Raw genomic sequence first — 14,151 nt, 5'->3', positions numbered from 1 at the left:
CGGCCGCGGGACTTTTCATCGCTGGTGCAGCTCGGCCGCTGGACTTAACATCGCCCGGTGCGGCTCGGCCGTGGGACTTAGCTGCGCAAGGCTCGGTCGCGGGGCCTTCCATCGCCCGGCTCGGCCGCGAGACGTTTCAGCGCCCGGTGCGACTCGGCCGCGGGGACTTCCACCCCCTTGCGGGGACTGTGCGGGTCGGTCGGGGACGAGCTGTCTGTCCGTGGGCGTGGGGAAGAGAGTGGAAGTTTTGTTGCCTCCATCACAGTGAGGGGGTGTTTGGAGTCACTGTGATGGACGTTTGTGTTGGGGTTATGTGTCTTGTGTTCTTTTTTGTGTGACTGCTATGTACCGAATGACAAATAAAGCTCTGTTGAACTGTTGAATGGACCTCACATCTTCCCTGTGATAAGCTGACCTGAAATAAACACAAACCTCAGATGACGCCAGACAAACGCTTCTGAAAGCTTCAGCCTGACCCCAGGGCTGAATGGATTAACTAATGAAGTCACTTTGCGCGGCTCTGCTTCGTGTTTCCCACCGTTTTAAGATGAAAGGTGATAAAAGTCACAATGGAAACTAGCTCTCACTTCTCTTTAAGTCAACAAATTCTAGGTCATAACAACTTTGCATTAAAAATGTCCTCCTTGCCTGACCTTGAGCACTGGAGTTGATTTAGAACATTGAAAAGTACACAGAGAATAAGCTCACCATGTCTGTGCCGGACATAATGCCAAGCTAAACTAATGTCATCTGCCTGCACAGGATCCTTACTCGTCCATTCACTGCATACCCATGTGCCCAACAAAAGCGACTTAAATACCACTTATTGTATCTTCCTCCACCACCATCCCTGGCAATGCATTCCAGGCACCCACCACCCTCTGTGTAAAATGTGCATTACATTAAACATTACATGTTTAACAAACATTACATGTTAAACAAACATCTACATTAAACTTTGCCCCTTTTACCTTAAAGCTGTGCCCTCTGGCCTTTGACATTTGAACCCTGGGATAAGTTCCAACTGTCTACCCTGTCTGCGCCTTTCATAATATTGTATACTTCTATACTTATATACGGCCTGCCTTCAATCCACAGCATTCCAGAGAAAACAATTCAAATTTGTCCAACCTTCCCTATAATAATGCCCTATAATCCAGGCAGAATTCTTGTAAACCTCTTCTGCATCGTCTCCAAAGCCTCCACGTCCTTCTTGTAATGGAGTGACCAGAACTGCATGCAGTGCTCCAAATGAAGCTGTAAAGCTGCATCATTTATTTAATGAGCAGATCTTCAATGGTTCAAGGTTGTTTGCTTCAGCGGCCTGCACAGTGCTGGTGAAAGTTCTCAGGGAACCAATGTGCTTCCTCCTCTGTTTGTAAACTGGAGTGTTGTGCAGCAGCGATAGTTAACGCTAAATGCACAACTGCGACCTCTCCATAATTAGCTATCGGAGAGTGCTGGGTTACCACTTTCTTCCCATTAACACAATGCAATGGAACGTTATGTACTGCTACATTACCTAAGGTCACTTTGGGCATCAGGCGATCTCTCGCAGCTCAGCGCAGCCTGTAAAATGTGGAATTGTTCCAAGGACAGTCCCAAGAGATGGCTTGGTCTGTTGAAATGTGATCTGACATCATGGGTTAAATCCTAAAAACTTCTCTTTCACTCCTGACGTACTCCAGTGTTGAGTTTGTGTTTAGTTTATTGTCACGTGTACCGAGGTACAGTGCAAAACTTTTGTTGCGTGCTAACCATTCAGCGGAAGGACAATACGTGATTACAATCAAGCCATCCACAGTGTACAGATACATGATAAAAGGAGTAACGTGATTAGCGTTTGGTGCAAGATAAAGTCCAGTAAAGTCCGATCAAACATAGTCCAAGGGTCTTCAATGATGTAGATAGTAGCTCATTCCCAAAGTGCTGGAGTAACTCAGCAGGTCAGGCAGCATCTCAGGAGAGAAGGAATGGGTGACGTTTCGGGTCGAGACCCTTCTTCAGTCTGAAGAAGGGTCTCGACCCGAAACGTCACCCATTCCTTCTCTCCTGAGATGCTGCCTGACCTGCTGAGTTACTCCAGCATTTTGGGAATAAATACCTTCGATTTGTACCAGCATCTGCAGTTATTTTCTTATACTAGATAGTAGCTCAGCTCTGCTCTCTAGATGTTGGTAGGCTGGTTCAGTTGCCTGAGAACTGCAAATTGTTCATTCTACTGGATGCTCTCTGTCACTTTAGCACAGCAGGAAGCTAGCTCGGTAAACCCGAGCCCATCCAAAACTCAGTGGCCACATCCTATCATGTCTTGTCCCATTCACCCTACACACCTGTTCTCTACTACCAACACAGAGTCATGGAGTCATACAGCTTGGAACCAGGCCCATCAGCCCATGCTGACCAATATACCCCACCTACATTAGTCTCACCTGCCTGTGCTTGGCCCATATCCCTTTAAACCTATCCTATCCATGTACCTGTCCAAATGTCTCTTTAACGTTATGATGGTACCTGCCTCAACTACATCCTCCGGCAGCTCGTTCCATATACCCACCACCCTTTGTGTAAAAAAGTTACCCCTCAGGTTCCTGTTAAATCTTTCCTCACTCACCTTAAACCTATGCCCTCTACTTCTTGATTTCCCTACTCTGGTCAAAAGACACTCTGCATTTACCCGATCTATTCCTCTCATGATCTTGTAAACCTCTACGAGATCACCCCCTCATCCTAGCCTGCTCAACCTGTCCTTACAGCTCAAGTCCTGGCAACATCTTTGTAAATCTTCTCTGCACCCTTTCCACCATGACATCTTTCTTATAACTGGGTGACCAGAACATTGTTACCTTCAGATTGAGCAACTTGACTTGTATTCATGTCCCTTCACAATCCCTATAGTTTCCTTCCGCTCCTCAATTCTGGCATCTAATTCATTGGCCAAAGCTTCCAGGTGGCACTCAGTTTAGACACTTTAATTTGGAGATACAACATAGAAATAGTCATGACTCAAAATGCTTGAGTAACTCAGATATAAGAGGAGACGCCTTTGTCTGAAGAAGGGTCTTGATCTGAAACGTCACCCATTCCTTCTCTCCAGAGATGCTGCCTGTCCCGCTGAGTTACTCCAGCATTTTGTGTCTATCTTCGGTGTAAACCAGCATCTGCAGTTCCTTCCTACACATAAGCCGCCTGGCCCACCGAGTTTCCCACCAATCGCCCACTCGCACAACTTCTATGTCATATTCTTGTATCTGTTTCTTAATCTTTTTCACCATAATGTTGTCCCTCATCCCCAATCACGTTCCCATTATAGGAGAGCCAGCCTACAGGGCAAAACGAAACTGGTCAAGCAGTGTCAGCTACATTCCAGCGCTAAGGTCAGTCTAAACAGGGCAGCACATGGTTCGATCCTGACCTTGGGTGCTGTCCGTGTGGAGTTTGCACGTTCTCTCTGTGCCCGCGTGGGTTTCCTCCGAGCGCTCTGGGTTTCCTCCCACATCCCAAAGACGTGCGGGCTTGAGGGTTAATTGGCCTCTGTAAATTGCCCCTAGTGTGTAGGGAATGGATGCGAAAGTAGGATAACATAGAATTAGTTAGAAGAAGATGGTAGGAATGCACTGTACGCAGCAAGCTGTACAGGCTTACAGCACGGATACATTTACACTAATCTCCCCTTATATCATCAATGCACCCTCCCCAGATTCTACCACCCACCTATGTATTGCCGGCCTTTGGCCCAAAACTGTCGCAACCTTTCCTCTTCTAATGCCTTTTAAATGTTGCAAATGTACCCAGCTCTTCCACTTCCTCTGGAAGTTCATTCCATGTACCCACCTCCCTGTGTGTGAAATACTTACCTGTCCAGTCCTCTTTAAATGTTTAATTTATGCTCTCTTGGTTTAGACTGGGAAAAAATACTGTGATCATCCCAACTCATCTGTGGCCCTCATGATTTTATAAACCTCTATGTGGCCACTCCTCAGCCTCCTGAGCTCCAGGATGCCCCAGCCTGTCCAGTCTTTCCCGACACCTCAAGCCTTCCTGTCTGAGTAATTTCCATGTGAATCTTTTTTGGACCCTTGCCAGCTTTACGACATCCTTCCTCTTACTTGGACTCAATGTCAATTACTGCCAAGTATTGCAAGTGTGGTCTCACCGACATCCTGTACAGATGTAAGATACGAGACACTTGTACCCTGACACTTGCCCTGACATTTGAAGGCCTGCAGGACAAGCACCCTCTTCAAGCCTTCTTCACCACCTGGTTTACCCGTGACCACAACTTCATGCAATAGCTGCCCTGGTTGGGCAGTTGCCACTGCTCCCACTGCTGAACCTGCAGCTGGACACGAAAAGCTGGAGTAACTCAACGGGTCAGGCAGCATCTCTGGAGAAAAGGAATAGTTGACGTTTATGAGTCAAGACCCTTCTTCACACTGAGAGTCAGGGGAAAGGGAAACGAGAGATATAGACAGTGATATAGAGAGATATAGAACAAATGGATGAAAGATATGCATATCTTCCATTCATTTGTTATTTTTTTGCATATCTTTGAAAAATAGCTCAGGAAGTCATTTAGGGCAGCACTGTTCAAAACACTAGCACCAGCCATAGGAGTGGTCTCAATTGTGCGGGATATTCCTTCAGTCTCATCTACCCCACTTCTACGGGTCAATGCGCTTTATTCAATGGGGCAATGTTTCTAGTCACTCAACTTCCCTTCCATTTGTTTTCCATCCGATCCATCAGCCTTCATTCCCATTTCTGTGTATTTGGTTTATTTAGCAATAAATTTATTTGCAACATGAACAGCAAGAACTATTAAATGAGCAGGTTAATCCTTGATGTGCCAGCTGCACTCCAGTCACTGGTGAGCCCATGGGACTGGAGGCTACTGTCAGCCAGGGTGTGCAGTCCCACAATGGTGCGTGGCACGGTGGCACAGCGGTAGAGTTGCTGCTTTACAGTGCCAGGGTCCCGAGTTCAATCCTGACTATGGGTGCTGTCTGTATGGAATTTGTACACTCTCCCCGTGACCAGCGTGGGTTTTTCCGGGATCTCCGGTTTCCTTCCACACTCCAAGGACGTACAGGTTTGTAGGTTAAGTAGGTTAATTGGCTTCAGTAAAAAAAAAAGAAAATTGTCCCTAGTGTGTGCAGAATAGTGTTAGCAGTCGGGGATCGCTGGTCGGCGCGGACCTGGTGGGCCGAAGGGCCTGTTTCCGCACTGCATCTCTAAACTAAACTAAACTAAACTAAACTAAACTGGAGTATCTCTCCAATATGGCCTTCCTTCCATTCCATGACACACCCAGGACTATCCTGAAGGGCCGCTGCTCCACACTCCCCATCCCCTCGCCCTCATCAGTTGCCTGAGTACGTGGTGGCAGTCTGCACTGCCATCTGGCGATCAGGGGAGGACCCCAGTATAGGTCTCTCACTGTGGGAGCTCTCCTCTTTTACATCAGGGATGTAAAAGATGGGCTCAAGCCAATGGATATTTTTTACGGTGGAGATTGACAGATTCTTGATTAGTAAGGGTGTCAGGGGTTATGGGGAGAAGGCAGGAGAATGGGGTTGCAAGGGAGAGACAGATCAGCCATGATTGTATGGCGGAGTAGACTTGATGGGCAGAATGACCTAATTCTGCTGCTATAACATATGAACATGAATTCCTTCAGCAATGATCCACTGTGGACCTTGTATAGGTTGCACTACATCAGTTTGCACTATTAAGGTCATGTTACCTAGTCTCACTGATCATTTATTGCAATATTGATTATTGTATGTTTATTTGTTGTGTTGTTGAGTGAATGTGCCTTTAAAGCTGCAGCAAATAAGAATCACATTGTTCCGGTCCCCAGTGCATATGACAATTAAACACTCTTGACTTGACTTTATAAAAGGGAAAGAGCTGCAAGGTTCGTTGAGTGAACCTTGTTCCATGCGAGATTAATGGTGAAGGTTGTTAAACCTCTCATTGATCCTGGCTTGAAAGCAGTTGTCAGATATTTTAAAATTGTGGCCTGAAGGGTTCGGAGTTTGCTGCGCCAGTTTTATGGATTAATTACCTGCTAAAGGAACGAGAAGTATTAATTCAACGAAAGAGCTGCTAAACTGGCAACTGTCTTGAGTAAGTAGACGCTAATCAAACAGCGTTATCAACAGGGTAGTATTCAGACAGTGGTGGGAAGCTGTTATAAACATCAGATGGTTTGGCATCATAGAAACATAGAAAATAGGTGCAGGAGTAGGCCATTCGGCCCTTCGAGCCAGCAGCACCATTCTATATGATCATGGCTGATCATCCAAAATCAGTACCCTGTTCCTGCTTTTTCCCCATATCCCTTGATTCTGTTAGCCCTAAGAGCTAAATATAACGCTCTCTTGAAACCCCATCAGTGTTTCAGTGTGCAATAAGAGGGTGGAGAGTACCCACACTATTTAGAGGCTAGGAAAAAAACTGTAGATGCTGGTTTAAATCGAAGGTAGCCACAAAATGCTGGAGTAACTCAGCGGGTCAGGCAGCATCTCAGGAGAGAAGGAATGGGTGATGTTTTGGATCGAGACCCTTCTTCAGACTGATGTCAGGGGAGGGGGTGGGATAAAGATAGGGATGTAGCAGGAGACAGGAAGACTAATGGGAGAACAGGGAAGGGGAGGGGAAAGAGAGGGACAGAGGAACTATCTGAAGTTAGAGAAGTCAATGTTCATACCGCTGGGGTGCAAAACTGCCCAAGCGAAATATGAGATGCTATTCCTCCAATTTGCGCTGGGTCTCACTATGACAATGGAGGAGGTCCAGGACAGAAAGGTCAGATTGGGAATGGGAGGGGGAGTTGAAGTGCTGAGCCACCGGGAGATCAGGTTGGTTAAGGCGGACTGAGCGAAGATGTTGAGCGAAACGATCGCTAAGCCTGCGCTTAGAGAAGTTGACATCTGGAACACCGGATACAATAGATGAGGTTGGAGGAGGTGCAGGTGAACCTCTGCCTAGAAGTCAATGTTCATACCGCTGGGGTGTAGAGGCTATGTGTGTAGGAAGGCACTGCTGGTGCAAACCAAAGATAGACACAAAAAGCTGGAGTAACAATGGATCAGACAGCATCTCTGGAGAAATGGAATAGGTGACATTTCAGGTCGAGGCCCTTCTTCAGGTCTATTTTCTGTTTAGAGGCTATCTACGTATCGATGTAGCAGGGATCAGACCATCGCAACAGCCGCCCCTCTTCCTGGTTCCTCCCATACCCACATATCCCTGGAGCAGAGCACACAGTTCACTGTTTGTATTCTGAGACCAATTGGCATCACAAGGGCTGGACTGCATCCTGGATACAGGGGGAAACATGTTAATGAAAGGAAGAAAAACAAGAAACTGCAGATGCTGGTTTACAAAAAACAGACACGAAGTGCTGGAGTAACTCAGCGGATCAGGCAGCATCTCTGAAGAACAGGGATGGGTGACGTTTTGGGCAAGGACCCTTCTTCACACAATTTAAGTGATGTTGTTTAACAACTAGTGTAGGAAAATAACTGCAGATGCTGGTACAAATCGAAGGTATCACAAAATGCTGGAGTAACTCAGCAAGTCAGGTCATCCCATCCCCAGGCACTTTCCCCAGCAACCGCAGGAGATGTAACACCTGTCCCTTTACCTCCCCCCTCAACTCCATCCAAGGACCCAAACAGTCTTTCCAGGTGAGACAGAGGTTCACCTGCACCTCCTCCAACCTCATCTATTGTATCCGCTGCTCTAGATGTCAACTTCTTTAAATCAGCCAAACCAAACGCAGGCTCGGCGATCGTTTCGCTCAACACCTTCGCTCAGTCCGCCTTAACCAACCTGATCTCCCGGTGGCTGAGCACTTCAACTTCCCCTCCCACTCCCAGTCTGACCTTTCTGTCATGGGCCTCCTCCAGTGCCATAGTGAGGCCCACCGCAAATTGGAGGAACAGCACCTCATATTTCACTTGGGCAGCTTACAGCCCAGCGGTATGAACATTGACCTCTCCAACTTAAGATAGTTCCTCTGTCCCTCTCTTCCCCTCCCCCTACCCAGTTCTCCCTCTATCTTCCTGTCTCCACCTATATCCTTCCTTTGTCCCGCCCCCCTGACATTAGTCTGAAGAAGGGTCTCGACCCGAAACGTCACCCATTCCTTTTCTCCTGAGATGCTGCCTGACCTGCTGAGTTACTCCAGCATTTTGTGATAACTTGTTTAACAACTAGTTAAGTGTGGTTGTTAGTAGTTATTTTTCAATAAATTTACTTTATACTTTAGATACAGTGTGGAAACGGGCCCTTCAGCCCACTGGGTCCACGCCGACCAGCGATCATCCCGTACACCAGCAATATCCTACACACTAGGGACAATTTACAATTTTTACTGAAGCCAATTAACTTACAAATCTGTACATCTTTGCACTGTGAGAGGAATCCAGAGCACCCCGAGGAAATCCACGTGGTCACAGGGAGAACGTACAAACTCTGTACATCATAGCACCCATAGTCAGGATTGTATCTGGGTCTCTGATACTGTACGGCAGCAACTCTACCGCTGCTCCACATTGAAGTGAATGTGTTTTAAAAAGCTGGGAAAAGAACCAGGAAATGAAACAGAATCTGTTCAGGTAGAAACAAGGAGATGCAGATGCTGGTTTACACAGAAGAACACAAAGTGCTTGAGTAACTCAGCAGTTTCAGGCAGTGTCTCTGGAGATCGTGAGATCAGGGATGGACCATAGAGAAAGGATAAGGATGGGCCAGAGATAAGCCAAGGACAGAACAGAGACAGACTGAAGATGCTTCAGAGTCAGGCCTGGAACAGACTGTAGCCAAATGGTGGACCTTCCAGGGTCAAAGCAGAGGCAGAGGAGGGATGGGTCCAGAAACAGGGCAGGGTCAGACTTGTGAAGTCCAGACATGGATGCGAGGCAGTGCAAAGACCAGTAAACAGACCAGAGACCTGGGCCAGAAACTGGGGCAAGTTCCATAGATCACCCACTGTCATGCCAGACTGAGATCAGTGATGATGCCGGAGCGAACCAGACCTGGACGGAGAGGAAACCTGGCAGACGAATAGCTCAGCAGCGTGCTGATGAAATTATAAACCTTGATTCTCTTGTCAGATGTCTTGGCTGATCAGAATTGTGTGCTGCACTTGTAAGGAAGGCAGTGCAGTAAAGAGATATGATGTTCACATCATTATCACTTGATGGCGTTAGGTCTTACACTCAGCAAGCCGATAATGATCACACAGTTTGTTTTGCACTAATGTTGAGTGAGGTTTAAATATCTTCCAAGATGCCAGGTAGAACGTATTTGCTCATTGAGCTAATAGAAACATAGAAACACAGAAAAAAAGTGCAGGAGGAGGCTATTTTGGCCCTTTGAGCCAGCACCGCCATTCATTGTGATCATGGCTGATCATCTACAATCAGTAACCTGTGCCTGCCTTCTCCCCAGACCCCTTGATTGTCACGGCATTGCTTATATCTACCCAAAGGCAGAAGTCTTTGCAGCAATATCTCATCCAAGAGTTGCCACCTCTGGGAGTACAGCACTTCCTCATTACCACACTAGTTTGTCAGTCTTATTCTTTGTGCTCATAGTTCTGGAAATGGAACTAACACCCAACTTCTAATCCTGAGTTAAGGTTCGAGCTTGCAGAATAGTCCACTCGAACTATCCCTCCTGATTAGTATGGGGTTATGGGGAGAAGGCAGGAGAATGGGGTTAGGAGGGAGAGATAGATCAGCCATGATTGAATGGCGGAATAAACTTGATGGGCCGAATGGCCTAATTTTGCTGCTATCACTTATGACCTCCCCTTACACTCGCTCCACATTCCAATTGTGTGTCTGACCTACTCCTTCAAATCCAATTTCCCTGGAGACTTTCCTTGCCACTCTGGAGAACGTGGATAGGTGACGTTTCAAGTCGGGGCCCTTCTTCAGACCGGTTTTAAAGTTTTAAAGCTTCAGTTGATGTTATCTCCAAGGAACTAAATGAATAGTGCCAGCAATCCTGCAGGCTTTTTGCATGTAGTTTTGTGATCGAGGAAAATATATATTAGCAGTGATGTTAGTCACAGCCCGAAGATAGACACAGAAAGCTGGAGTAACTCAGCGTGTCAGGTAGCATCACCGGAGAAAAGGAATAGGTGACGTTTCGGGTCGTGTCATAGCCCGCATCCATGCAGATTTCCAATCAAGTATTCACTGCGGTTTCAGCTCATCCCTTCAACTTTCATTTGTCCAACAGCTGCTACATGCAGAGCCAACCTCAGGCTCAGCGTTGTGGCTGGCATGGGTGTGCTTGAGGAATGATATTAAAGAGTAGTGCCTGTCAGTCTAAGACAAATATAACAACGACTGTTTATCTCCTGTCATTAAACAATGGCATGGCTGCCTCACAGCTCCAGCGACCCGGGTTCTATCCTGCCCTCCAGTGCTGTCTGTGTGGAGTTTGCATGCTCTCCCTGTGACTGTATAGATTTCCCCCGGGTTCTCTGAGCTTCCTCCCTCATCTTAAAGGTATACGATTGGCAGTAAATTGCTACCTAATGTGTGGGTATATGACTAGTGAATTGGCATGGGGTGGGGAGGAACAGAGATGATGAGTTGATGTGCTTGTGAGAAACAGAACAGGTCAAAGGCAAATAGGGAAGGGAAAGAACAAAAAGTGTCGGAGTAACTCAGCGGATGAGGCAGGCAGCATCCCTGGAGGTGGCAGCTTCATCTGAAGAAGGGTCTCGACCCCAAACGTCACCCATTCCTTCTCTCCAGAGATGCTGCCTGTCCTGCTGAGTTACTTCAACGTTTTGTGCCTATCTTTGGTGTAAACCAGCATCTGCAGTTCCTTTCTACACATCCCTGGACAATATGGATAGGTGACATTTCAGGTCAAGACCCATTTTCAGGGTCCGATGGGGTTGCTGGTGATACTTGACGGGCTAAACGGCATCTTTCTGTGGTTGCAAGGAAATATGAAAAAATTGCAGTAAATATTCCTGCCCTCTGACAGTTTTGCTGAAATGCTTAAATTGGGGGAAAAGGTTGCAGAGGATGCATGAAATCAAGAACTCTTGCAGCCAAAGGCTTCTAAAGCTCATCCTCTGCTTATGTTGAAATGCCAGTGGCACCAACAGAGTACTCCCATCACTTATCCATCGCTACTCACAACTGTGTTAATAAATTAATAATAATACACATCCAAGCTCAAGCTTTTACTATTTGAATAATGGTATTAGCAAGCTTTTATAAAATGCCATTTTCCCTTGTGATTTGCACCGTGTTGGAAAAAAGGTTGTCGAGTCTGATGGAAATTAAAGCTTTTAATATTGCTTATTATTAATATTTTAAGGTGAGAGGGGAAGGATTTAATAAGAACCTAAGGGGTAACTTTTCCCACAGAAAGGTTGGTGGGTGTGTGGAATGAGCTGCCGGAGGAGGTAGTTGAGGTATTTAAGAAACATTTCGACAGGTTCATGGATAGGATAATTAGAGGGATTTGGGCCAAATGCAGGCAGTTGGGACTAGCGTAGATGGGGCATGTTGGGCGGCGTGGGCAAGTTAGGCTGAAGGGCCTGTCTTCACCTTGCACTAACCGTTATTACCTTATCATGTATCTATACACCCTAACTGGCACGATGGTCATCATGTATAGTCTTTCCGCTGACTGGTAAGCACGCAACAAAAAGCTTTTCACTGTACCTTGGTATACGTGACAATAAACTAAACCGAAGTGCATGACTCCAATGCGCATCAGTTATTGTCAGGAAATGAAAATATTGTACGTTTAGTCACAACTTCACGACCTCATCAATTAGGAATGGCTTTGGTCTGAGTTTGGTTTAGTTTGGCCCAACAATCAGCCACAGACACTGCTCTCTTTCAATTCAGTTCACTTGTGACTTGACTGTACTGCCCTTGGGGATGGGGATTCAGCCCTCAACTTTGAAGCTTCCTCATCAAACATCCCCACCCCTCCATCACAAACCCCATGGCTTTGTCCAAATTTCTGGATAATCCTTTTGAATATCTCTTTGGCTTCAACTTCTCTGACAGTCCTTGGGATGTTTGGTTATATTAAAGCCTCTATATAAATGTAAAGTGTTCCTTCTGTGGGTTTCCCACAAGGTGAGCTTCGGGTCTAATAGATTGAGTCATTCAGCACAGATTCAGGCCCTTCAGCCCACCACAAGTGTGTTGATCAAGTAGCTATCATACTAATCCAGTTTATCAGCACTCTGTCCATAGGCTTCTGTGCCTTGTGCTTTCGGCTGGATGCTTCCTAAATGTTGTGCAAGTACCTGCCTCCCCAGTTTTCTCAACAAGTACATTTCAGATGGCCACTGTCCTCTTGTGAGAAAAAGTTGTTCCTCAGATCACTGCTAAACTTTCTTTCCTCGCCTTAAATCTATACCCTCCAGTCTTGGACACTATTGCCATGAGAAAAAGCTTCTATCTACCTTGTTGATGACACTCGTCATTGTGTGCACCACTTTCAGGTTCCCCCCCACTCCCCCCACCCCCCCAAACCCAGCCTACATCTTCCCTCAGCCTCCATTACCCCAGGGACAACAAACCCAGCCTATTCAGTCTCTCCTCATAACCGGAACGCTCCGTGCAAGGAAACATCCTGTTGAATTTGGCATCCTGGGATGACTCTTAACAGCATTAATGTACAGAGGGATCTTGAGGTCCAAGTCCATAACTAATTGGCAACACAAGTAGAATGAGTGGTAAAGAAGTAATATGGTATGCTTGCTTTCATAGATTGGGGCATTGAGTGTAAGAGTCAGGAAGTCACGATGCAGCTTTATAGGACTTTAGTTCGGCCTCCACACTCCAAACTCCACAGACAGCAGCGGAGGTCCCGAATGACCCCGGGTCTTTGGCGCTGTGAGGCAGCAGCTCCACTCGCTGTGCCACTGTGTTGCCTGTATTTGATTCCCAGCGGCTTTCTCTGGTTGTTGTACATTCCTACTTACATGTTTTAAATGCAGTGGGATGTTAACAATGCACTTCGAAGATGGGAAACATCATGAATTTAAAAAGAATTCAGAGATTCACCAAACTAGATTGTTAACTCTTATCGAATGAATGCATTAATAGAAAATGAAGTTTTCAAAAGAACTGAGTGAGTTTTATCTCTTTGATTATCACTCTCCACATCAATGGAGACCCAGGGCACTTTGCAACTTCAAAATACAAAGATGGAATCACAAGGCTTTCTGATAAGTAGGAAACCATGAAAAATAGTGGAAATTGTGTGGGCTAATGTCAATCAGGAGTGAATGCTTCACCTGAAGGCAGTGGTGTGATATCTTGAGCTCAGACACAGAATAACAAGTTAACTCACTGCTGACCGGAACATAACTCCACAGCTGTACTGTGGTTTATTCAATCATTTACAATCCTCCAACCAAAGGTGGCGCTATTACAACTCCTTCCACCCTAATAAAAAAATTATTTCCTTGGGGACATTTTGTTTTGAGTAAAACCAACGGTATGAAATTATTTACAATCTTGTCTGATAGTTTACTTTTATATAACCTGAATAAAATGAGGGCATCATGCATATATGTTGCATATACAATGATATGTGCATTTCAGGAAATAACCACAAATTTAACCTAACCACTGGGTTTCTCCTTCTTTCTGGATATCTTCCCTGACCAAAAGTTTCTGACTGTTTAGAACCACTTGGACTCATTTTTAATCGATTCAAGCCTTCCTTTTGACCTACATTCATAGATTCCAGTCCACCAGTCAATTTTGTTTGACTGTCAACCCCACTTGAACCTCCATTTTCAGGCTGATTCAAACTCTCACAAACTTGTGTACCTTCTTGTACCATTTCTGGTTCATCTGGTAACTGTACTTGAGTGGTAACCCAATTATCTGACTCGTCTAATTGGTCTGATTTCAATCCTGTCTGTGCTTGCATAGGCATGACATGGTCAATGTGTACTTTTCTCATCTTTCCACTTCCAAACATCTTGACCAAGTATGTCCGTGGTCAGCACTTTCTCACTACTCTTCCAGGTAACCTCTTCACCCACTTGTGATGATGGGTTTTCACCTTTACCTTCAGATTTAACTCAATACTCAATCATTTACAATCCTCCAACCAAAGGTGGCGCTA

General features: G+C 45.8%; 1 protein-coding gene across 8 annotated transcripts in view; it reads right to left on the bottom strand.

Moving 5' to 3' along the window:
- The window catches only part of khdrbs2 (KH domain containing, RNA binding, signal transduction associated 2), a 337,966-nt gene that overhangs the window by 60,312 nt on the left and 263,503 nt on the right, over positions 1-14,151 (bottom strand). For 6 of the 8 annotated variants that reach the window (XR_013547249.1, XR_013547247.1, XR_013547248.1 and 3 more), the window contains exon 8: positions 3,416-3,547. The exons of the other annotated variants lie outside the window; for them this stretch is intronic. Coding sequence is in view for 2 of the 6 variants with exons in the window: in XM_078399014.1 (XP_078255140.1) it covers positions 3,416-3,547 (132 nt within the window). In the remaining 4 variants the exon portion in view is untranslated. The remainder of the gene's footprint in view (positions 1-3,415; positions 3,548-14,151) is intronic. 8 annotated transcript variants of the gene reach the window in all.

Source organism: Rhinoraja longicauda, chromosome 5 (genome assembly GCF_053455715.1).
Source record: "Rhinoraja longicauda isolate Sanriku21f chromosome 5, sRhiLon1.1, whole genome shotgun sequence".
NCBI lineage: Eukaryota > Metazoa > Chordata > Chondrichthyes > Rajiformes > Arhynchobatidae > Rhinoraja > Rhinoraja longicauda.
The sequence above is the reverse complement of the archived record's forward strand: the minus strand, read 5'-3'. Positions and strand labels throughout refer to the sequence as shown.